Source organism: Heptranchias perlo, chromosome 9, assembly GCF_035084215.1.
Source record: "Heptranchias perlo isolate sHepPer1 chromosome 9, sHepPer1.hap1, whole genome shotgun sequence".
Classification (NCBI taxonomy): Eukaryota; Metazoa; Chordata; class Chondrichthyes; order Hexanchiformes; family Hexanchidae; genus Heptranchias; species Heptranchias perlo.
This window is the reverse complement of record NC_090333.1, coordinates 45,638,969-45,654,817: the sequence shown is the minus strand read 5'-3', so window position 1 is coordinate 45,654,817 and position 15,849 is coordinate 45,638,969. Positions and strand designations below refer to the sequence as shown.

Here is a 15,849-nt window from a genome sequence, read left to right as displayed (position 1 = left end):
CGGGTAAATTGGAATCAAAGATTGGCAGACAAAACTGTAATTGAACAATGGGTGGCCTTTAAAGTAGTGATAGCTCGGTTACAGTCTAGGTAAATTCCCACACGGGAGAAAGGTAAGGCAACTAAAGCTAGAGTTCCCTGGATGATGAAAGAGATAGAGAGCAAGATGAAGCAGAAAAAAAGATGTTAGGTTAATAATACAAGTGAGAACCAGGCTGAATATAGAAAGTTCAGAGGGGAAGTGAAAAAGGAAGTGGGGCAAAGACAGAATGAGAATAGACTGGCGGCTAACATAAAAGGGAATTCAAAAGTCTTTTATCGTCATATAAACAGTAAATGGGTAGTAAGAGGAGGGGCGGGACCGATTAGGGACCAAAATGGAAAGCTGCGCAGGGAGGCAGAGGGCATTACTGAGGTACTAACTGAGTACTTTTCATCTGTCTTTACCAAGGAAGAAGATGCTGCCAAAGTCACAGTAAAAGAGGTAGTTGAGATACTGGATGAGTTAAAAATTGATAAAGGAGGTATTAGAGAGGCTAGCTGTACTTAAAGTAGATAAGTTACCCAGTCCAGATGGGATGCATCCTAGGTTGCTGAGGGAAGTACGAATGGAAATTGCGGAGGTACTGGCCACAATCTTCCAATCATCCTTAGATATCAGCGTGGTGCCAGATGGAGAATTGCAAATATTACACCCTTGTTCAAAAAAGGGTGTAAAGATAAACCCAGCAACTACATGCCAGTCAGATTAACCTCGGTGGTGGGGAAGCTTTTAGAAACAATAAACAGGGACAAAGTTAATAGTCACTTGGACAAGTGCGCATTGATAAAGGAAAGCCAGCATGGATTTGTTAAAGGCAAATCATGTTTAACTAACTTGATTTTTTGATGAGTTAACAGAGAGGGCTGATGAGGGCAATGCAGTTGATGTGTATATGGACTTTCAAAAGGCGTTTGATAAAGTGCCATATAATAGGCAAGAGGACACAGAAGCTGGTGGAATGGGCGGACGTGTGGCAGATGAAATTTAACAGAAGTGTGAAGTGATACATTTTGGTAGGAAGAATGAGGAGAGGCAATATAAACTAAAAGGGTACAATTCTAAAAGGGGTACAGGAACAGAGAGATCTGGGGGTATATGTGCACAAATTTTTGAAGGTGGCAGGGCAGGTTGAGAAAGCAGTTAAAAAAAAAAGCATACAGGGTCCTGGGCTTTATAAATAGAGGCATAGAGTACAAAAGCAAGGAAGTCATGACGAACCTTTATAAAACAATGGTTCAGCCACAAATGGAGTATTGTGTCCAGTTCTGGGCACCCCACTTTTGAAAGGATGTGAGGCCTTAGAGAGGGTGCAGAAGAGATTTTCTAGAATGGTTCCAGGGATAAGGGACTTTAGTTATGTGGATAGACTGGAGAAACAAAGGTTGGAACTGAGAAGGTTGAGAGGAAATTTGATAGAGGTATTCAAAAATCATGAAGGGTCTAGACAGAATAGAGAGAAACTGTTCCCATTGGCAGAAGGGTAAAGAGCCTGAAGACACAGATTTAAGGTGATTGGCAAAAGAACCAAAGGCAACATGAGGAAAAACGTTTTTACACAGCGAGTGGTTAAGATCTGGAATGCGCTGCCTGAGGGGGGTGGTGGAGGCAGATTCAGTCGTGGCTTTCAAAAGGGAATTGGATAAGTACTTGAGGGGAAAAAAATTTGCAGGGCTGCGGGGAAAGGGCAGGGGAGTGGGAACAGCTGGATTGCTCTTGCCGGCACGGACTCGACGGGCTGAATGGCCTACTTCCATGCTGTAACCATTCTATGATTCTATAAATATGGGCTGATCAGAGAGAGCCAGCATGGATTTGTAAAGGGTAAGTCATGTCTAACAAACCTAGTTGAATTTTGAGGAGGTAACTAACGTGCTAGTTAAGGGAGTGTCTATGGAGGTTATTTATATGGACTTCCAGAAGACATTCAACAAGGTTCCAAGAGACTTAACAAAAATGAGAGCGCATAGAATTGGAGGCAACCTATTGGCTTGGATAGGGAATTGGTTAGGAGGTAGGAGATAGATAATAGGGATAATAAATTGGCAGAATGTGACTAGTGGTGTCCCCCAGGGATTTATACTGGGGCCACAGCTTTTCACTATATTTATAAATGACTTGGATGAAGAAATAGAGCCGTATATCTAAGTTTGCTGATGGCACTAAATTAGGTGGCACAGTAAATAGTGTAGATGGGAGCAGAAAGTTGCAAAGGGACATTGATAGATTAAATGAGTGGGCAGAACTGTGGCAGATGGAGTTCAATGTGGGGAAAGTGTGAGATCATCCACTTTGGACCCAAGAAAGATAGATCAGAGTATTTTCTAAGTGGCGAGAAGCTAGGAACTGTGAATGAGCAAAGAGATTTAGGGGTTTAAGTACAGAAATCACTAAACGCTAGTGTTCAGTGGCTTCAGGGACTTGAGCATAAAATCCAGGCTGATACTCCAGTGCAGTACTGAGGGAGTTCTTTCGGTTGAGACGTTAAAACCAAGGCCCCGTCTACCCTCAAGTGGATGTAAAAGATCCCATGGCACTATTTCGAAGAAGGGTAGGGGAATTCTCCCCGGTGTCCTGGCCAACATTTATACTTCAACCAACACCACTAAAATAGATTATCTGGTCATTATTACATTGCTGTTTGTGGGAGCTTGCTATGCGCAAATTGGCTGCCGCGTTTCCTACATTACAACAGTGATTACATTGTAAAAAAGTACTTTGTTGGTTGTCAAGCACTTTGGGACGTCCTGAGGTTGTGAAAGGCGCTATATAAATGCAAGTCTCTCTTTCTTTCTTTTTGAATAAAGATGATTACGGGGTGATCTAATTGAAGTGTTAAGATGATTAAAGGATTTGATAGGGTAGACAGAGAAACCATTTCCTCTGGTGGGAGAATCCAGAACAAGGGGGCATAATCTTGAAATTAGAGCTAGGCCATTCAGAGGTGATGTCAGAAAGCACTTCTTCATGCAAAGGGTAGTGGAAATCTGGAATGCTCTCCCCAAAAAGCTGTTGAGGCTAGGTCAATTGAAAATTTCAAAACTGTGATTGATAGATTTTTGTACGGTAAGGGTATAAAGGATTAAGGAACCAGGCGGGTAGATGGCATTAAGATACAGATCAACCATGATCTAATTGAATGGCAGAACAGGCTCGAGGGGTTGAATGGCCTGCTCCTGTTCTTATGTTCCTTTGGTCCTCTTAATCAGATACCTCTGATGCCAGATTTTTTTTTGGAATAAATACTCGAAGAAGAACGTAGTTATATAATTAGGTACGAGAACTTGTACATAAAGCTTCTCCACAACAAGGTTATACCTATCAGGAAAGACTGAACTAGAAAAGGCTGAGGGCTGACCTGATAGAGGTCTTTAAGATTAAGAAAGGGTTTGATAGGATAGACAGAGAAGACGTTCCCATTTGTGAGGGAGTCCAAAACTAGGGGCCATAAATATAAGATAGTCACTAATAAATCCAACAGAAAATTCAGGAGAAATTTCTTTACCAAGAAATTACAATGTGGAACTCGCTACTACAAGGAGCAGTTGGGACGAATAGCATAGATGCATTTAAGGGGAAGCTAGATAAACACATGAGGGAGAAAGAAATAGAAGGTTATGCTGATAGGGTTTGAAGAAGTTGGGTGGAAGGAGGCTTGTGTGGAGCTTAAACACCAGCACGAACCAGTTGGGCCGAATGGCCTGTTTTGTGCTGTACATTCTATGTAACATCATTCTTTTTTCATGCTCATCAAAAAGATATCAAAACTCAATTATTCTCTTCTTTAAGAGGAGCACATTTTACCAGAATTAATAAGTTATCAGGTTAAAATTAATTTACTCATATTTAAATGTTCTCCAAGAAATTTTCAAGTTATCTGGTTGAGTTGAATCACTATTCAGACAACATACAAACAATGAAGCAAACAGCTCTAGATATCACCAGTGATTTTGCCATGATCATGTCCACTGATACCTCTAAACGTGCATCAGTTGTTAAGGTTACAAATAATGTATATCAAATAAGCAGTTTGATATATGTTGAATGTTCAGTGTAGTCCTAGTATAAACAGTGTTTTAAAACTCACCTTTTAAATTGGTAATCCCATGTAAAGATAGGCTTTTTAACTTGACATTCCTTTTATTGGGTTTTTTAGCTACTGTTTTTGCTGGAAATCTCGGAGACACTAAGGGCTTCACTGTAGATGATGAACTTGTATTACCTGTAAAATAAAAGCAGCATTATTGCAAATAGTTCTCTATTCGTTTATACTTCATGTCCTTAGATTTGTAGGGAAAATTTAAAGAGACTCTACAGCATAGCAACAGGCCATCTTCCTGCTTGGTCTATGTGATGTTTATACTAATTACCTCTTTCCATTCTGGCCCCATATCCCTCATGTGTGCATCAAGCCTTCACTTAAATGTGTCAATGCTATCTTCTTCCACCATTCTATGTGGCAGTTTTATGTCCACATTCTCATCACTCTGTGCAAAGAAATTCTCCTAAATTCTTTATTTGATCTGTTAGTGGCTATCTTATATTTATACTCCGTTGTTCTGGACTCACCCACAAGCGGAAACAGTTTTTCCACATCCGCCTTATCGAACCCTTCACAATTTTAAAGATCTCTATCAGTTCTCCTCTTAGCGTTCTCTTTACCAGAGAAGAGTCCCAAGCCTGCTCAATCTTTCCTGATAGTTGCATACTCTCAATTCTAACATCTTTGTAAATTGCTCCTGCACGTTCTCCAGTGCTTCAATATTCTTTTTGCTGTATGAAGACCAGAACTCCAAACAGTTCTCCAAATGTGATCTACAAAAGGTTCTATATAAAATTTAACATCACCTCCCTGCTTTTGTATTTTGTTCCTTTAGAAATGAACCCCAGTACTTTGTGTGCACTCTTTACGGCCTTTACTTTTAGCGATTTATGTATCTGTATTCCCAGATTGTGTTACTCATCTACCCCATTCTTACCTTCCAAGGAATAAGTGGCTTCCTTATTTCTATTACCAAAATGAATTTCAGTTGCCACTGATCTGCCCACTCTGCAAGTCTATTTATGTCCTTCTGTAGTTTGGTTCAGTCAGCCACATTATTAGCAAACCCCACACCCCCCCCTCAAATTTAGTATCATATGCAAAATTTGACACCATAACTCTAATTCACAAATCCATTTATGTATATGATAAACAGTGGTCCCAGCATGGATCCATGTGGGACACCACTTCCTACCAGTCTGAAAAACATCCCTTTTTTCCTATCCTCTGATTTCTGTTTTGTAGCCATCTTTCAATCCATTCTGCTACATGACTCCTGACTCCACATGCCTTGACCTTTGTCATGAGTCCCTTATGTGGCACCTTATTGAATACCTTCTGAAAGTCTATGTATAGCACATCCACTGCATTGCCCTTGTCTACTCTTTTTTTTAAAAATGCACAAATGGGATTGTCTCTACAGAATAATTTATTCAGTAAGCTTCAGAGTAAATTTAGATTTGCATCTCTAAATACTTCTGGGATTCCTCTTTAGATTATTCAATCATAACCACCAAGTTGTGTGCACTAGTTTTATCTCATTTTCTTGTTATTCTGATTAACCTGCAGTGAAATTGCAGGTGGGTATGCTCACTTTACAGAAAAAGAAAACTGTTAGCACTATAACTGATTTCTACACTGACATTAACTTAACAAGTAAATCTATTTTGCATGGAAAATATTTTCTGCTTTTACAGCTAGAGGTTCAACAGCACTAAAAGGCAAGATTCACTTCACTACTGGCATACATGGGAAAAAAGGAACAAGATTCACAAAAATAAAGCTATAGGCCAAGTGAAACCACAGCTGAAGAAAAACCACAACCATTGTCCTTGGCCAAGGTCATGCTACAGCAGAACAAAGTCTCCACAAAGCCGAGTGCATTGCTAATTTAATCGCTCCCCCTTCACTCCGCAAAGAGAAAAATTCCAAACTGCACATAACTTATGCATATACCAATTATATACTGAGCACACAGTATTGCAGTTAGATGTAAAATAGCATTTTTTTCATTTAACCTTTTAATCCAAAATCAAATCACCTTTGCTTCATCAATCCTCAGTGAAATGCTTAATGCCATAAAAGTTATAGAAGGGTAAATTCAGCGAAACAGCACTTCTGTTGGGAAGCCATGTCGAAAGAGGGCGCAGGGTGCCAAATTGGCACTACAGTATTGTGAGCCCCATCTTCGGCCCATGCTCCTTTCAAGCAAGGCTTTCTCCGGAGAGCACAGGATTACTGAATTTACTTTATAGTTCTCAACCATAATTGAAATACTACTTCATTGCTTTTTGCTACTTTTTTTTCTGCCTACGGTTTGATTTTCCTCACTTATTTCTGTGTAACTCTCCCATTTGACCTTGAATTCAGTTTTTCAATTGACGTTTTCTTTAAGATCCATTTTTATGTATCAGTGTCTTTTGCTTCTTTCTTTTCAATTTCCCAGAATTGCACATCAGATCCTGATTAAATTGAGATCAATGTATTCCTGATATGCCACAAAGGTCTTTCCCACTCTGAGTGTTGGACTTTTAAAAAAAAATGCAATACCTTGATATTTTCACTTTTCTATTATTTTCTCCTTTGTGTGCCCCTACTTGCTCAAAGCTTAAGAGTCAGGCAGGTAACCTACTTTATTGCCATGGCTGCTGTTAAATTAGCCAGTATGAGATTCAAAAGAATAGCAATAATTGATATAATCTTTTAACCCACCCCTGCAATTTTCTATTCTCTCACTGTGGAAGCGCAAGTCAAAACACTAGAGCACTAAACTTGGTGGAAGCAATTCTTCATGCAGAGTTATAGACACTTTGAATCTCCACTACATGGTAGATCATTCCTTCAGGATACAGCTAGATGACCAAATGCAATTTTTTAAAAATTCTGGATGTATGAGCTATAGTAAGCTGAATGGATTCCCTTACCTGTATTTATCTTGTGATCTCACTTTCATTGAGCACCTAGCTAAATTCAAGAACTCACTACAAGGGGGATTATGGGAAAAAAAAGTATTCTATCCCCTCCCCCGACATGTTAGTGCATCATTTTAGGGACTAAAACTAATCACAGAACTCAAAGATTTTGTTAGCATCTTCACTACTTTGCTTGTTTCAGTATCTGTTTGCTTTTATACAGAGCTGCAGTGACTACCTGTCTAATGATGAACCAGTTTGCACTGGCAACATAAATAGCCTAATTGATGCTACGTGCTTTTGAGCTCCAGCAACAACTATCAATGTTATTACAGTTAGCACATGAAGGGCTCATCATCAGACAGTTCTGCCACTACTTTCAACATAACTGGCAGCCTTTTTTGATGAAAATCTACACTAGCTATCAATAAGAAAAAACAAAAATGCACTAATTAGTTGTAAGCTCTTGGCAGTTGAAAGCCAAATGTCTCAGAATGTAGGATCAAATGTTTATAAGTAAAGGTGATAACAGATAGCTGTAAGCATGCACTGTACTCCACTAGATGCCTGCTTGCTCCATATCAGACCTGCAAGTACTTAATGTCAGAGAAAGCAAAGTGACTATCCCACCTCCCATTTTCAAGCACTGTCATCTCATCTTAATTAGCTCCAAGACCAATTATATATTCTAGGGTTATGTTATCGGATTCCTGCTATATGGTCACCTCTGATCCCATCACGCTAGACACATCACTTTACTAAGAAAGCAGCAGGGCTGCTTATTAATCCAGCGATGCCTTTTTAAAGCAAGATTTTCTTTTGAACTTCAATTGTGTTCTTTCCTCAATAGTTTAAACTAATGTCAATAATGAAGAGGAATTAGTATGCAATTTTCTCACTACTGTAACAGATATTGTATTCTTTTCTATTGCAATCAGGGCTTTTATTTCTCATCCATAAGAATAAATGAAGAATGAGAAACATTAGGCCCATCCTCATTTGTTACAGTACAATCACATGGACTAGTAATTTTATTCCTAGGGAGACATGAAAAAGTTCTGTGTAATATTTTAGGCAAAACTCTGGGAAATTCCTCAAGACTATCAAGCAATCATAATTACCCATTACACATCACTAGACATAGTTAACATAACCATGCTCCTCCCTGAATATATCCAATAACCATAAATAACCTCTTCCACTCATTAGGAAGGACCCAAAAGCACAACTTCCCACTCCATCTTCTCTCTCATTCTCATCGGCAGCTTGTCTGCCAATAAATTTACTCATCACTCTCTTGAAAGCTATAACATCCTCTACTTCCACTGCCTCCCTGGATAGGCTATTCCACATATTCACCACCCTTTTGTATGAAGTTATATCTCAACTGTCTTCACTTTTTCTTATCCAACTTTGAATCCATGTCCCCTTGTCCTGAAGCTTACAGTAATACTGACCATCTCCGTGGGATCCAGTTTATGCACTTCCTTTATAATCTTAAATACCTCAGTAAGATCTTCCTCCTCTGACTGTACTTGGGTACAGTTCCACAGGCATCAACAGCACTCCAGTGCCAAGTTTCCATTCTTCATGTGTAAGTCTAGCTGGTATCAGCAGGCTATTTGATTTGAGAACATCAAAGCAGACCCTGTTCCCAAGCTCACCTGATGCTAAGACACATGCACTTTCCATACTGCTCACAGGATATCAATCATGAGAGGGATCCCTATGTGATTTTTCTTCTCCAACTTCAGTAGCCTCACTGCCGCTACAGCCGAGTTCAGTTATCTCAGTATAAAGCGAAAATTAAATTGGAGAAACTACACAACACATTTAAATCTAAAAAATTGAATTCTCCACAATGGCTCAATGGGTAAATGCAGCAAGTTGTGTGGAACTGAGGCATATTGCCCAGGAAGATCTCAGGTCTAACCCCCGATTCATTTTAGGCTTTGCATGGATACCTAATAGGGCATCTTCTCAGCAGTCCCTAAACTACAATAAAAAAAGTGAGCTGGGAGAAAGAGGACCAGTGCCACCAGTTAAAACTGCATGTGTATATAATTGTTTGAAAGACAAGCTGTTGGGGAGGGACTCAAGTAGGTTTAGTTTTTGATTTTGTCTGTTCAATTAATATTAAAGGGGAATGTTGTTCTATTGGGGAGCAGGAAGGAGAAACACCACCTCCCCCCCCCCCCACCACCCTGACAAAAGTAGTTCAAATTAGATCCTCCAGAGGTGGAGATATTCTTATCTGCTGGAATCCATTAGCAGGCTCTGGGAGACTGATCACACTGGGCCTTCCAGCTGTAAAAGGCCTAGCTGGATGACATAATTAATGGACCCATCTCTAGGCAGCTGCCATTGGAGTGAATGAAAAATCACATTCATGATGGCAACAACTTGCATTTCTGTAGACTAGTGCATAATCCAGATATATTGAAGTAAAAAAGGCTCACCAGCCAAGAATTGAGTCTTTAACTTAACTTCGATCAGATCCTGTGAAATAATTGGTCATTTCTTTTCACTGAAATCTCCAATACGGTGCATTAAAATAGTAGTGAAATGCATGTCCACCAGCTTAATTGCAAGAAGTAAAATTTTAATGAGTAACGGTAAACACTCTATTTTGATGAAAAATTTGAAATTTGCATGCTCTGCAATCATCTTTCAAAGAAATCTGGGTATTAATGATTAAGGATGCATTTTAAACCAACTAACCACTTTCTTGACCAGACCAAAATTCTAGCTAGTCTTAATTTTTTATGTAATGTTCCCAATGAGCAGCATAATGCAGTGTGTTAAGATCTACTGTGCTCCTGGATTAAGCCTCATTTGGACTACTAATTTTATGTCCAACCTATTCCTAATAATATGAAGTTGTTTTTTGTGCTAAAAATTTCAATTATCTAATAATTTGAATTAAACCCAAAAAGTGGGAATTTAATGCTTAAAAATAGACTTGACAGATCATTTGAATTAAGTAACTTTTAATGAAGGGTATACTGTACTTGGGGGCATGTCTTTCCAGCCCTGTAAATTCTAACATATTGAGACATTGGTGTGATGTTATCGCTGTGCAGTAAAACCTGGAGCACAGCATACTCCTGCAGGTGCACAGCCATTAAAGCTGTCCAGACTAACCTTTTGGTGAGATATAGGAGTCCTCATTATTGGGCCTTTGTTTGTTTCTTTGCATTGCACTGTTGTTCTTTGGATTAGATCTTTAATTTCTTCCCTTTTGTTTGGTTTTAAGTTTACTTCTGTATGTCTACCATTCAAGACAGAGTGACATAACTAATATCACCCTGAGATACCATGAACATTCCATTGGAATTCCTCTTGCCCTGAAGAGGGATGTTGGAAAAGAAATTCTTCATCCAGGGAGAGGGGCAGATGTATTTACATAGGAAGAGGGCCTCATAAGAACCTAATTATGATTGTTTTAGAACAGAATTTCAGAAAATCTCATTTATAAGCAATCAATCTAAAATAAGTAAATTTAGTAAACCCTTTATAGTACAAACACAAGTCAATGTATTTGTTTAACACCTCAAGACTGCTTAAAATTAGATGTCTAGATTTTCGACTGATATGATAAAGGTTTGGAACACCTTTGGCAACACCATTTAAAAATACATTACATTTACTTCGAGAAATTATGCATACTCTTGTTAATTTCTCATCTACTTTTACATGCCACCTTATTTCCTGATATTAGTCTCATTTAACAATTCCATTAGGATAAATTGATGAAATCACATTCAATTTCCAGTTTCCTTGGCAGTATTTCTGCAGAATTTGTCTGTTATGCATTGTACTTTCATAAGACCCTCTAACCAAAAGAATTACAATTCGGCTGTAGAGTCTTGCAGTACTTCTAAAATGTGTAATCATGTGTTATACATAGACATTCAAAGAACATAAAACTTTGAGGATAAAAAAGCAATTGGGATTGTTACAATTCGGTTATGCAAATGTCTTCTGCATTCAACCAAAAGACACTCAGCAAATGGTAGACACCCCCACAGAATGAATAATAAGGGACCCATATCTTAAAGCAGTTCAGTGAAGTTGAAGACTGCCATGTAAAATGGCGAATTTAGTAATGCTGTCAGTAACAATTTTTTTTTAAACAAATTCATAATAAGCCAATATAGTGTCTCCAAATATATTGTCTCCAAATTCATATTGCCTAATTCCTCAGTTAACAAAATCTTGTACTTAAATTGAAAACATCTAATGAAAACATCTAATAACTACTATAGCCTAATCAAATTAATTAACTTCCTGTCAGTCGTATAGACTATATCAAATGACAGCAGTTTGAAACCATTTCAATTCATATACATCTGATAGAATCCAATATTTAGTCCAATTCAGAAACTTACAAATTATGGGGCAATGCAGCTTAAACTAAATGGCTGACATGAAAATATAATGGCAATCTGATCCACAGTAAACTACAGATACTGCAGAAAGAGCAAATCAACCATCATCCCAAAAAAAAGAGCACACAATAAGGGAAGAAAGTAACCTTTCCCCTCAGATTGTGCACTAGTATCCAGTAACAATGTGCACACATGCATTCTATCCCCCATAAAGGCTGCATGAATTCCCATACTATTCCAGCCAAGAGTAAAATTACAGCCTCCATTACTATCAGTTAGTCTATATAAAATAGATCAAAGCAGGCATTCTACAGAAGCATGGAACAAACTTAATTTTAATGCAACAAATGGCAAGATAATTTTTAATGCCAAGATGATGGTATTTTGTCGGTAATATGCAGAAAAAATATTTAATTAGATGAAACGGAGGTAAATTTTACAACTTTGTAGGGCAGTTTTTAAAGGAATGGTTACGGATGAGAAGGGAAGCTGCCATAAAGTTATAGCTTTCAACTATTTGTATTAAACCGAGCTCAGTTTCTGTAAAGGTGATTACTTTTTCTATTTTGTACATTTCAATCCCACACATCTCTAAAAAGACAATGTCACTCCAACAGAGTTAACTATTGGTGTTTCCTCTATTACACAATATCTGCTTGTAACAGGTAATATATGTTAAAAAGGCAGAATACAAGAGTAATTGAGTTTTAGAAGTACATCACCACTGACATCTGCTGGTATTTTTTGTATTTGTAGCAATTAATGTGCTTGCATTTACTTTGAACCACGAGAAAAAATTTAAATACTTTTAACATATATTCTCCAGGAATCAAGTTCAAATTTCTTTCCCTTCTCTTCCACCACCACCACTCTCCCCTCATCCTGTTTCTTCACTCTTCTCCCCATCCTCTTCATGCTATAATATGTTACAGCAAAGGAGGAAGCCATTCAGCCCATCTTGCCAGTGCCTGCTCTTTGAAAGCTATCCAATTAGTCCTACTTCCCCACTCTTTTCCCATAGCCCTGTAAAAAAATTTTTAACTTCAAGTATTTACCCAATTCCCTTTTGAAAGTTATTATTGAATCTGCTTCAATCACCCTTTCAGGCACTGCATCCCAGATCATAACACTGCGTTAAAAAAAAGTTTCCTCATGTCACCTCTGGTTCTTTTGCTAATCATCTTAAATCTGTGTCCTTCAGTTACCGATCCTTCTGCCACTGGAAACAGTTTCTCCTTATTTACTCTATCGAAAGCTTTCATGATTTTGAATACCTCTATCAAATCTCCCCTTCACCTCTGCTCTAAGGAAAGCAACCCCAGCCTCTCCACATAATTAAAGTCCCTCATCCCTGGTACCATTTTAGTAAATCTCTTCTGCACTCTCTCTAAGGCCTTGACATCCTTCTTAAAATGCGGTGCTCAGAATTGAACATAATACTCCAGTTGACACCTAACCAGTGATTTATAAAGGTTTAGCATAACTTCCTTGCTTTTGTACTCTGTGCCTCTATTAATAAAGCCCAGGATCCCATATGCTTTTTAAACACCTGCTCAACTTGTCCTGCCACCTTCAAAGATTTGTGTACATACACCTCAGGTGTCTCTGCTCCTGTATCCCCTTTAAAATTGTATCATTTAGTTTATATTGCCTCTCCTCAATCTTCTGCCAAAATGTATCACTTCATACTTCTCTGCATTAAATTTCATCTGCCACGGGTCTGCCCATTTCCTCCTGAAGTCTATTACTATCCCCCACATTGTTCACTACATTTCTGAGTTTCGTGTCATCTGCAAACTTTGAAATTATACCCTGTATACCCAAGTCCAAGTCATTAATAGGACCATTGCTCTTTTTGATGACTAATACCAACCCAAGGGAAACACCTCTCCATCCCAACTTGTTCTCTTCCCCCCCCCCCCATCTCCCTCCCCTAATCTTTTGTTCTCTCCTCTCCTATTTTCTTCTCCCTTCCTCCGGCCCTTGCCCTCTGCTCCCTTACCCCCACCTCCCCCAATTGTAAGGAAAATACATTAAGAATTGCCTTAAATGTGCCTTCAAAAGGAAACTGGCAAACCGAAAGGGCTAATGCTGAATAAAACCATGAAGGTTTATGTAAATAAAGCTTTCCTTTAGAGAACTGGGGAAGACACCATTCATCAAGGCCACAGGCTCGGAGATTGTTTAAGAGATATAAATATGGTATTCCTTATCTGAATGTGTATAAGGCTCTTGGTTAAAAAGAAATTGAGAAATTAGGGGAGTGAAACTGCCACCTCACGTCTTGATTCTCATGCTTCGTTAATCTAAGGCCATCAGAAGTACTAACATGGCTGAGATGGTTGATACCTAAATGGGTGAATTATTTGAATGCATGCTTCACTCAGATAATGACTAAATTGAAGGGGTTTCTTTGAAAAATCAAGGATACAAGATGGCTTTCTAACACTAAAAATGTACAAACATATGAACAATGAAGGACAGGAAAAGACCGTCTGGTCCATCCAGCCTCTCCCACAGTAGGAGTGGTAGAAGTTTTATATTGGCAAGAGTTGTAGTAGAATCTTTAATTAGTTTCATGCATAGGAGCTCTTTGTCTGCTGTATGTAAAAGGGTATCTCTGCAAGAGGAAAGTGCATGTCCAGGAAAATCAGCCCTCATCCTCTGGCAGGACGGGAGAGGTTCCAGAAGTTAATATTTTATGGCTATACTAGCTAGATAGAGGCAGATGCAAGTGTGTCACTCAGATGTAACACGTCTCCCTAAAATCAAGGAAAGTGAAATTTAAGCCAGCTAGTCCAGATCCAGCTATCAGCAAGGGAGGTGAATTTTCCTTGGAGCGAGCAGATCATCCAGGAGAAACGCATATCACCTCTACAGAATGTGATTAATCACTGATGTCTCAGAAGGCTAGCACCATCATCCCAGAGGAGACAAAGCAGCCAGCTCAACTGTACCATGAGGTGGTATAAGTTCTGGAAACATTGCTAACTACAAGCACAGAGGCATTTATTAATCCAAAAGATTAGTGTGGTTAACTTGTCAGCTGTTCAAGCCTCATCATAAATTACTCTCACCAATTTATATCAATCTTCGACACGGATCTTAACTCTCAAATTATACCCAACAAGCTAGTTAAGCTTAATTATCACAAAATAACGAACTGTCTATATAACCTCAGTTATTCATTCAGTCAGTGAACCCTGCCTACTAAACAATTTGCACAAAGTCTGAATTTTAAAAACTGCAAATCACAAGATTAACAGTGGGCTTTTAAAAAAAAATCATTGATTTATTTAACTTGATACATATTAAGCTGCAATTTTATAAATTTTATGGCAATAGTCCTTGTACGCAAAACTGCATTTTGAACTATTAGAGGGAAAAGTACTTTTTATTCAAAGTGCTTCCCCTTTAATGTTACCAAATATTTCTTCAGCTTTTAAAATAATGCCAATTTTAGCACTAACCAGAGTTTCAAGCACAGTGCTTACATTCATAGCCTTTAGTATGGTTTCCCAAAGTCAGGCAGCTCCAGGCTAGCCTTCAAACCTGTTTGAAATCACACTTCCTGGTGCTTGTAATGGAGCAGTTCCATGACACTCCTTATACTAAACTTCACTAGAATGGCTCAGCAGAGGAGACCTTATCTGTGGAGAAACCAGGTCAGTGCTAAAATTGCCTCTTTTTTGTTTAGGAAAAATATATAAATATTTGATGAGCATCATTTTCTTGTATACATTGAGCAAAACACATTCCCTTTACACTTTTTCCATCTTCAAATTATTTCCTTACCTTGATTGTTGACTGCATTCGTATTGCCCAGATTATCTGGTTTGTTAGTGAGGGCGTTCACCATAACCTTCAACCTCTCCCTAAGGTCTGACATTTGACTCTTGTCATTCTGCTGAGAGAAACAAGCACAATATTGGCAACAATATTTTTTGAAAATCAGCAATTAACAGACATGAAGCATTATCATCCTAGGAAGCTACACAAGGAACTCAAGAAGCGTAGTGGTAATAGCGCTCACTTCAAAGCAGTACACCCAATGGTTCGGAGTCTCGTCAGCATGGGAAATATGCTGTACACAAAAGAGTCCAGTTTGTATCAGTCCTCACCTGGGCCACAATAGGATATCCAAACTCAGGAAATCCATTAGTATCAAACCAACATTTACTATATTTTTCTTCATGTCAATTGAGCCTTATGGCACATTAGTATTAGAATTGGCACCAAACACGCCAAACAGAATTGAAGGAACCAATAAATCAAGAGTTAATCGCTCATTGTCAGACTCAACATTGGATAAATTCTGGGCTATATTTTCAGTTATCAGTATCTGAGGTATGAACACATGCAAAAAATGGTTAGAAGTGACAAGCTGCAATTCTAGGGAAGCTAAACAAACCTTTTGCTAATTTTCTATATCCTCAGAATAAAATGCACACTGCAGAGAGAAACA

The 15,849-nt window shown here is 38.5% G+C and overlaps 1 protein-coding gene across 3 annotated transcripts in view; it reads right to left on the bottom strand.

Moving 5' to 3' along the window:
* Positions 1-15,849, bottom strand: part of efcab14 (EF-hand calcium binding domain 14) — a 93,014-nt gene that overhangs the window by 15,555 nt on the left and 61,610 nt on the right. For 2 of the 3 annotated variants that reach the window (XM_067990327.1, XM_067990324.1), the window contains exons 8-9: positions 15,180-15,291; positions 4,127-4,261 (exon numbers count right to left, since the gene is read on the bottom strand). In XM_067990327.1, coding sequence (XP_067846428.1) covers positions 4,127-4,261; positions 15,180-15,291 — 247 coding nt within the window. The remainder of the gene's footprint in view (positions 1-4,126; positions 4,262-15,179; positions 15,292-15,849) is intronic. The other variant, XM_067990325.1, reaches the window with a different exon arrangement.